We start from the raw sequence: 10290 nt of genomic DNA on the forward strand, positions 1-10290 counted from the left end.
CCTGACCAGCATTTGTGAAAATCTTTTATACCCCATGTGTCCAAACCCACTACCCCAATTCCCTTGAGACTTACATAAACAAAGGAAGGGTAAATACAACTACAATAACCCCATCATTCACGTGTTATGTGTTCAAACAGTCAATAATCAATAAGCCCGCAGTTACATAACAAATAGTTAATAACTGATAAGCCTGTGCTTACATTCTGATAGCTAGTGTCCGGAGGCAGGGGTGATTAGTGTCTGTTCTTCAAGATTCCCCTGCCCAGAGGGGGTCTTATCCTTCCATTGTCATTCCCACAGGCGCTAAGCACAGAGTTCAGAGTCCACTGGAGAGGTGGCCGCGCACGATCAGCACAGACAGGCCTGAGATGGAGTCCAGGCCCTATGAATTCCTTCTTCATTCCCCCCTCTTGATGCCCTTAGTTTCCATAACGAGCATCATTTATTGAGATATATTGTACCTTAGCCCTCCTGCCACCCACATGAGAGAATGCTATCAACCTCTGGGTTACAAAATTCACAAGGCATTGTAGGAAGCAGGGTCCACAAAGCAGTATGATCAAGATTACTCTAACAACAGTTCATTAGACATGGCTTTCACTTGATTTTGCATATCCTCCAAGGCAGCAGATACATCTTCAGACAGGTCAGGGATGTACACACCATTCGCCAAAGTCCCTCCTTGGGCTGCTGTGAGTATGTCTAATGCCATCCTATTTTGAATTACTGCCTTCCTCATCTGAATCTGTTCTTCGTTCAAAGCTTGAATGGCTTTAGTACTGTCTAAGAGGGCCTGTTTAATGAAATTAGTTAAGGCCTCTACCTTAACCATGATATCCGTTGTCCCTACAGAGGGTATAAACAAGGCAGCAAGATAGTCATACCATTGGAACACAGATCGTGTCCATCTTGCATGCAGATAAGGCAGGTTTACTAGAGGCTGCTGTAGGCTAGGCTTAATTCTGCCATGGGCGAAAGCAAATCCTAATGTGCAATGCCCCACCCAGCCAACTGGTAACCATGGCCATAAGTTAAGCCCACAGAGCCACTGGGTCCCATTGGGGGCTACCCAGCGGATTCCAGGATTATATTTCCAGTCGGAACCGGGCCACTGAGCAGACTGATTGGGGTGATAGGTAACTTCCAAGATTTGTTTACTTTGTTCAGGGGACAAATAACAATTCTTTTGGGTCTAGGGGATGGTCTCCAAATCCAACTTTCTGTTCTTTTTGTTCCCAGCAAATAGTAGCAGGGGCAATCAACTGTCCTTTCTCAGGAGTCATCTAGAAATATTCATCCCAGACCTGGTAGTATTGCTCAAGGTACCGGGAGGCCTGTCCCCCTTTTGTAAGGGAGCCCTTTTCCTCTTTAATTCTCATATATGAGGTATAAGCCTTTGTTATCTCCGTAAGGCTGGTGTTCATGTTAAATGTAACCCTATGTCCCTGGCCCATTGATGGCTTCTTCTAACACCAGAGGGCAAAGAAAGGTTATGGTTGGTGAGAGAGAGGAAAGTTCCTTTTTGTTGTTAAAGTCCTCATAACGGAGTGATGATACCCACCAGGGGAGTCTGTCTATTACTGACAGGGGCATAGCCCCACATACCCAACAGTTGGAGGAGTTGTGGAAGTTCGCGTAAGAATGTGCCCACGAGATGAAGACGTTGTCCTGTGCAGGAACACTGGTCAGGTTCAGAATTGCGTTGATGAGGCCGAGCAGCAGGAGTCGTTTACCCAGCTCCATCCTGTAGAGGGCTCGTCCGGGATCTCGTTCTCTTCTTCCTCTTCAGAATGATCTTGGTTCCCCGTGGGTCGGTGGGGTCCTTCTGGATGGTCCACTTGGCGTCCTCCGGGTCAGCGTGGTATGCCTTCTTCGCTCTGGTGTGATGGATCAAGGGACAATACCTGCAACTTTAACTGCAGTAGGGGTAGTTAGAATAACATAAGGGCCCTTTCACCAAAGGGCTAGCAAATCATGTTTCCAATCTTTGACCCATACTTGGTCACCAAGTGTAAACTCATGAATCTGTTCCCCAAGGGGGAACGGCACCCTTTCTTGTACAAACTTAGTTACCCGATTTATTACCTTACCCAGTTCCATCTGCTGTGAAATCCTATCCCCCCTTACCTGAGGCAAATTTGTTGACACCTGTTTTCTTATGGGAGAAGGCCTCCCATACACAATTTCGTGTGGAGAATAGCCTTGGGACTGTGGGGTCATCTGAGTCTGAGCAGAGCCATTGGGAGCAAGTCCACTCAGGAGCAGTCAGTCTCTGTGATCCACTTGGAGAGTCTCTTTAAGTGTCCGGTTGGTTCATTCCACCATCTCAGAACTCTGGGCCTCCTCTTTGTAGATCTGTGCCTTCTTCTTCGACACCCGGTAACCTGCTTCCATCAACAGCTGGAGCAGTGCATTTGTCCCTTTCCAGCATTTTTCCTTGGTCTCAGGCAGCCAGCAGCAGGTCATCCCCCTATTGTAGGAGCTGACATCCATACTCTTCCGGATGGAATGAGTCCAGATCAGAAGCCAAGGCTTCCCCAAAGATGGCTGGGAAGTTTTTAAACCCTTGTGGGGGAGTCCAGATGAGCTGTTGTTTGGTGCTCCCCACTGGATCTTCCCATTCAAAGGCAAAGATGGGCTGTGACGCTGGGGCGAGGCATATGCAGAAGAAGGCATCCTTGAGATCTAGGCAAGTGTAAACTTTAGTCCTCAGTGGGAGGAGGCTAAGTAAGGTATAGGGGTTTGGAACAGTGGCGTGTAAAGTCACAGTAGCCTGGTTGACTAGCCTGAGATCTTGTACAGGCCTATAGTCCTGTCCTCCTTCCCTTTTGACTGGCAGGATTGGCGTATTCCAAGCCAACTGGCACTCTACTAGAATGCCTGCTTGTTTCAATCTATTGATGTGGGGCAATATGCCGGCTCAGGCCTCCATCCATAGCGGGTACTGGCGCCCTCTAACCGGGATGGTGCCTGGTTTGAGTTCCATTATCACTGGGGCGTGATGTTTAGCCAGCCTGGGGGGAGGGGGGGTTGTCTTCCACCCAGACCTCAGGGAATAATTGAGTTAGCTCCCTCATGCTCTTCTGGCGCACCCGGTTCTGCCTTCAGAGACTCATGCAACCTCCACTCATCTTGGGTTGGTATTGAGAGAGAGGGCAAATAAGTCATAGAGTCCGTCCAGAAGGTGGGCCTCTCCTCAGGGGAGAAAGTCATCTTTTCATTTTTTAAATCTACTGTATATTAAGTGGTATATAAGTTTTCAGAGGAAGGTACATAAAATGACTCTTCACATTATTATTGCAGAAACTGGACTCTCCCTATTCTGCGTTCTGAGCAATTAATCACCTTAACCCTAGTTTTCTATTGCATCTACCAGGAAAGCAGAAATTGTAGTTAAAATATTACAGTATCTGCTGAAGAGGCAGATTGGGAAGGACAAAGTATATGGTGATCACAAGGCAAAATCTAAACTTAACTAACCCAATTGACATATGCAAATGTTTCCTACATTCTACATCTATATTATATCTACATGTTAGCCAACTTTTGTAAATAGCAAGTAGACTATATATCCTTTAGAAAAGTTATGGTATAGATAAATACCTGCGTGGAAAGCTTAGCTATAACCTTATTTGGAGGTAAGAAGTAGACAAGTTACATGTTATTTTATATATTTACCTCATCACTCTATTTTCATAGCAAAATATCTAATACTAAAGACATGCTAAAAGGAATTTATCAGTAATTGCACCGAACAACTATTTTTTCTTACTTCTTTTGTCTTTGTGTTATCTGGATACACAATTTTGCTTCACAACTTTCTATTCTGCTTATTTGCTTAACGTTTGGGCACAAATTTTTCATGTTGTTACAGTTTTTATTTCACTTTAATGACTATATAAACTTTCAAATTGGCTAGCATATTGATATGCTTTTCAACTATGATTTTGTAATAGACATAGTTTGCTTTGTAGTCATTACATTTGGAAACATCATAATATTCAGTTATGATTTGGAAATGTCCTTTTCTCATGTTTACATATTTTATATTTTTTAAAAAGAGATGCTTAATTTGATCATACTTTTTTCCATTTTTTTCTTTGAAATTCTTTAGGACAGATATTCAAGGAAATGTGGATATTGGAGATTTGACCTGGGAGCAGAAGGAGAAAGTCTTGAGGCTGCTCTTTGCAAAAATGAATGGCTTTGTTCCCAGGTAACTCCCAATTTCAGTAGTGAAATACTACTTTTCTATCAAACCTAGAAACCATATAGAAACAGTGAACATATCCTTATTTAGAGTTAAGAGAATGGGAAACAAGCAGAAAATAAAACAAGGTCATATTGTATAGCTACTGCAACTCCCAGAGATAAAGAATGGGAGATGTGTAAGTGAGCAGTGAAATGAAAGAGGAATTAGAATTAAAGGGGAGAGAAAAATTGATTAATCTTAGGTGTTTAAGCTAATGCTTCCTAAGAAGGTATAACATTGCTCAGCTGAATGAGTGGTAACTAAAGAGAAGCATAGCAATTGTTAAGATTCTATTGGTCTGCAAAGATAAGAAAATGATTACAAAGCTGAATATTAATCATGGGGCTCTTTAATACAAAAAAAAAAAAAAAAAAAAAAAAAAAAAAAAAGGACCTAGAAAGGAAAACAGAAAACCACAGTTACTCCAAATAATTATTTTAATGATTAGTTTTACTCTCTTTCTTCACCATGTTTTATCAGTGACTGTAACCCTGGTAATGAACTATAAAGTGACTAAAATAAGTCAACCACTTATCAACTGATTGTTAAATGCTTGGTACCACGGTACTGTAGGGATACAAAACAATTAAAGGACATTGCCTTTGATTTCAAGAGCCTACAATTCTATTTCCCAAACAAAACCAAGTGTGACAAGGAAAATTAGGTGGTACAATAAAGTGTAATTGGAGTGCAGACAATTTGTCAGTGGGCTAGAGTAGTCAGGGAAGACTGTGAGGGCAACACCGTGGGTGTCTCACAGGATAGTGGGAAAGAGTGCGGACGGCACATCATGCTAGGACTCAGTAGACACCATGAGAAAAAGCCCAGAGGGAGGACTGGGTGGAGGCTATTTCAGTTCAGTTCAGTAGCTCAGTCTGATTCTTTGTGACACCTTTTGACTGCAGCACGCCAGGCCTCCCTGTCCATCACCAACTCCCAGAGTTTACTCAAACTCATGTCCATTGAGTTGGTGATGCCATCCAACCACCTCATCCTCTGTCATCCCGTTCTCCTCCCATGTACAATCTTTCCTAGCATCAGGGTCTTTTCCAATGAGTCAGTTCTTCACATCATGTGGCCAAAGTATTGGAGCTTCAGCTTCAGCATCAGTCCTTCCAATGAATATTCAGGGCTAATTTCCTTTAGGATGGACTGGTTTGATCTCCTTTCAGTCCAAGGGACTCTCAAGAGTCTTCTCCAACACCACAGTTCAAAAGCATCAATTCTTCAGTGCTCAGTTTTCTTTATGATCCAACTCTTACATCTATACATGACTATTGGAAAAACCATAGCCTTGACTATACAGACCTTTGTCCAGAGGGTATTTAGGCAACACTAAGGAGAAACTTCCTGGCTCGAGGAAATTTGGTGATGATAGAGAGTAATTCAGTTCAGTTCAGTTGCTCAGCCATGTCCGACTCTTTGCAATCCCATGGACTACAGCACGCCAGGACTCCCTGTCCATCACCAACTCCTGGAGTCTACTCAAACTCATGTCCATTGAGCCGGTGATGCCATCCAACCATCTCATTCTCTGTCGTCCCCTTCTCCTCCTGCCCTCAATCTTTCTCAGCATCAAAGTCTTTTCAAATGAGTCATCTCTTGGCAATTGCAGCCAGCCTGTTCTTTTCCTTCTTCAAGCGTTTCTTCTGTTTCTCGAGCTTCCTAGTAATCTCAGCAGCCGCTTCCTCTGCCTGAACCATTGCCTCCTTCATGACATCCAGATTCTTTCGGGGAATCTCTCCAGTCTCATAGAAGGACAGCCGCTCCTCAACTTGTTCTTGAAGCTTCTCCCCAAAAACACTGGTGGGCACCTCAGAGAAGCGATCGATTCGTGAGGCAATACTGCATTTGTTTGCCAGGTATCGGGAGATGCGACCTTTATTCTTGGCAGCTGCTTGGCCAATGAAGGTAGAGTGGAAAATGAGTCTGTATTTTGGGCTGTTACCCCTTGTCTTCAAGGCTCTGGAAACTTGGTCCCTTTGCTGGGCCCAGGGAATCACTCAGACACCAGGACTGGCCATATGTCTCTGCTTTTTAATATGCTGTCTAGGTTGGTCATAACTTTCCTTCCAAGAAGTAAGCGTCTTTTAATTTCATGGCTGCAATCACCATCTGCAGTGATTTTGGAGCCTGAAAAAATAAAGTCAGCCACTGTTTCCACCGTTTCCCCATCTATTTGCCATGAAGTGATGGCGACACTTAGTTTTCTGAACATTAGTTCAGAAACATTAGTTTCTGAACACTTAGTTTTCTCAACATTAGTTTTCTGAATGTTGAGCTTTAAGCCAACTTTTTCACTCTCCTCTTTCACTTTCATTAAGAGGCTCTTTAGTTCTTCTTCACTTTCTGCCATAAGGGTGGTGTTATCTGCATATCTGAGGTTATTGATATTTCTCTCGGCAATCTTGATTCCAGCTTGTGCTTCCTCCAGCGCAGCATTTCTCATGATGTACTCTGCATATAATTTAAATAAACAGGGTTACAATATACAGCCTTGACGTACTCCTTTTCCTATTTGGAACCAGTCTGTTGTTCCATGTCCAATTCTAACTGTTGCTTCCTGACCTGCATACAGATTTCTCAAGAGGCAGGTCAGGTGGTCTGGTATCCCCATCTCTTTAAGAATTTTCCAGTTTGTTGTGATTCACACAAAGGCTTTGGCATAGTCAATAAAGCAGAAATAGATGTTTTTTCTGGAACTCTCTTGCTTTTTTGATGATCCAGTGGATGTTGGCAATTTGATTTCTGGTTCCTCTGCCTTTTCTAAAACCAGCTTGAACATCTGGAAGTTCATGGTTCACGTATTGCTGAAGACTGGTTTGGACAATTTTGAACATTACTTTACTAGCATATGAGATGAGTGCAATTGTGGGGTAGTTTGAGCATTCTTTGGCATTGCCTTTCTTAGGGGTTGGAATGAACACTGACCTTTTCCAGTCCTGTGACCACTGCTGAGTTTTCCAAATTTGCTGGCATATTGAGTGCAGCACTTTCACAGCATCATCTTTTAGGATTTGAAATAGCTCAACTGGAATTCCATCACCTCCATTAGCTTTGTTCATAGTGATGCTTCCTAAGGCCCACTTGACTTCACATTCCAGGATGTCTGGCTCTATTTGAGTGATCACACCATCATGATTATCTGGGTCATGATCTTTTTTGTATAGTTCTTCTGTGTATTGTTGCCACCTCTTCTTGATATCTTCTGCTGCTGTTAGGTCCATACCATTTCTGTCCTTATTGAGCCCATCTTTGCATGAAATGTTCCCTTGGTATCTAATTTTCTTGAAGAGATCTCGTCTTTCCCATCCTATTGTTCTCCTCTATTTCTTTGCAATGATCACTGAGGAAGGCTTTCTTATCTCTCCTTGCTATTCTTTGGAACTCTGCATTCAAATGGATATATCTTTCCTTTTCTTCTTTGCTTTTCGCTTCTCTTCTTTTCACAGCTATTTGTAAGAGTAATTAGTAATTAGAAATAAAGTTTAATCTACAGGTTAAATTATGATGAGCCTTAAAAACCATGCAGAAAATTCTGAACTTTGTCATATAGATTCTGGAGTAATGCAGCATAGTTTTCTTCTCTGCCTTGGAGGAATACAAAGAACAATAAGCCATACTCTTAAATGATTCTCCTACTGGAAGGGTTTGTGTCATTGTTCTCAGAGCTGACCTTAACCTAACACAGTGACAGGTATGATAGACTGAAGGACATACATAGAGCCGGGACTGGCAGAAGCTGCTGCACAGCCCTGGGCATGGGTGGTGAGGGATTTAAACAAGAGTGGAGGCAGCTGGAATAAAGAAAAGAAACACACTAAGGAAGGAGAAGCAGGACGTGGTGATAAAGGATAAAAGGAATATAAAGAAAGTAAGCGTTCAAGATTTTTAGCTTAAGAGGGCTTCCTTGGTAGCTCAACCAGGTGGATCCCACATCTTGGAGCAACTAAGCCCTTTGCCACAACTATAGATCCTGTGCTCTAGAGCCTGGGAGCTGCGACTGCTGAGGCCACATGCCCAGCTGCCAAAGCTGGCGTGCCCTGAAGCCTGTGCTCCACCCTAAGAGCAGCCACGGCAATGAAAGGCCTGCGGACTGCAACTAGAGAGTCATCTCCACTCGCCACAACTAGAGAAAGCCCACACAGCACACCCACAAAGACCAGCACAGCAACGAAGACCGGCACAGTCTAAATTAAAAAATTAATTTAAAAAAACAGAGTTTTTGCTTAAGAAATGAAGGTGGTATGAAAGGCAAATGAAAAATATGGAAAACCATACTTTCCATATGGAAAAATATGGAAATATTTCCCTAAAAATTTATGGAGATATTTAAAATTTTATTTAATTCATCAATTCATTTAACATAATACATATTGAATGCCATATATATTGGAGAAGGAAATGGCAACCCACTCCAGTATTCATGCCTGGGAAATCCCACGGACAGAGGAGCTTGGCAGCTATGGTCCATGGGGTCGAAAGAGAGTCAGACACGACTGAGCGACACAACAATTTATTGAGGATATAGTGTTAAGCAAATAAAGACATCATGCTTGATTTCAGGGAGTTTATGATCTACATGGGAAGAAAAATATTGTTCAAGTCATTACACAATGAAAAATACCACTCTGACATAGGTTCGAAGGAGTGATTTAGTGGGAAGAGAGCCTAGATTAGGGGAGTCTGACCTGATTGAGATTAGGAAAAGTCTCTGAGGACGTAAAAGCTTGAGTTGACCTCTAAAGGGAAACAGGAACAAAAGGGAGGTGGCAAAAGCATTCTGGGCAGAAGAAATACAAGTAGTATTTTCAGTGATGAACTGGAAATCAACATGATTCTAATTTGAAAGTGGGCTTCACAGAGTTACAAAACAGTTTTAATAGGTTGATTTGCCAGCAAATAAAGACACACCCCACTCCTAAAACTTGTCTTCAATTAAGTGCATATGAAAGCAGCATAACCCCATTCAAAATCTGGCTATATTAACATAGCCCCAAAATAAAGCAGATTTATTCAGGGAAAAACATAATACTCAGAGAGATACTCAATAGACAGAATGTGGGCCATTTCAGAAGGCGAGAGGGCCTATTTTCCTGTTCTTAAACTAGATTTCCCAAAGTATTAGGAAAAACTTTCATACTGGGTCTATCTCCATTGGGTAACTTTCTTGTGTTTTGAGATTCTTTTTGTGGGAAGGGAATTTTTTGCGCTTGCTTTTGGTCAGTAGTCTGGTTCAACCTTGCCCATCACAATTAGTATCTGTTGTATGAATATCATGATTATCTTCATAAATATTCCCATTTCTTAAAGTCAGTGTCTCAACTTTAGGAGAATGTAAGTTTTAATTAACTTGCCTAATATACTGTCTCTGTGTGTGTATAATAGCATTTTTGAAAATTAGAAACCCATCCAACTGAAACATTTCCCTTTAGCAGTTTTAAAAGTATAGTTGAAATACATGGCATGTGATGACACTGCCTCAATGTGAACATATTCCCACTACAGGAAATACAGCCAGAGTTCTAGACCTCCAGTTCCAGACTATGTTGTTCCTGACGGTGAAACAACAGAGTTTAGGTAAGCTCTCTTGACAGTCAATGAATGTGAGCCTGATCGCAGTGGTGGTTGTGGACATCTTATACATACAAGAATTGAGTGAGAATAATGTAAGTCTTTTTTTTTTGAACCAAGTTCCACGTGTGTACAGTTGTTGACAAGTCTCACTTTGTCACTATTGTAGGGATGAAAGTAAGCTTCAAGATCAAACGTTCATCACCCAACAAGTGCCAATCTTAAACTCTACTGGTGAACTGTTGATACGCAATATTCAGAAAGGATCGCAAGAGTCTGACACAGTAAGGAGCTATAATCTAACCAAACAATACACGTAACTGTTCCTCTTCCTCATGCAGCTTCTTCTAAGTCACAGTTCTTTTCTCTACTAGCCAGTTCTCAGGGATCAGTGAAACGAGTAATAACATTAGTATGAGATTGTGGACCTTTTTTTTTTTTGGATTGTGGACATTTTAATA

General features: G+C 42.0%; 1 protein-coding gene across 1 annotated transcript in view; it reads left to right on the plus strand.

The window, feature by feature from the left end:
* The window catches only part of BBOF1 (basal body orientation factor 1), a 38509-nt gene that overhangs the window by 22411 nt on the left and 5808 nt on the right, over positions 1 to 10290 (plus strand). Inside the window, exons 9-11 of the mRNA XM_043472522.1 lie at positions 4118 to 4219; positions 9764 to 9835; positions 9999 to 10113. Coding sequence (XP_043328457.1) covers positions 4118 to 4219; positions 9764 to 9835; positions 9999 to 10113 — 289 coding nt within the window. The remainder of the gene's footprint in view (positions 1 to 4117; positions 4220 to 9763; positions 9836 to 9998; positions 10114 to 10290) is intronic.

This window comes from Cervus canadensis, chromosome 6 (assembly GCF_019320065.1).
Source record: "Cervus canadensis isolate Bull #8, Minnesota chromosome 6, ASM1932006v1, whole genome shotgun sequence".
NCBI classification, from domain to species: domain Eukaryota; kingdom Metazoa; phylum Chordata; class Mammalia; order Artiodactyla; family Cervidae; genus Cervus; species Cervus canadensis.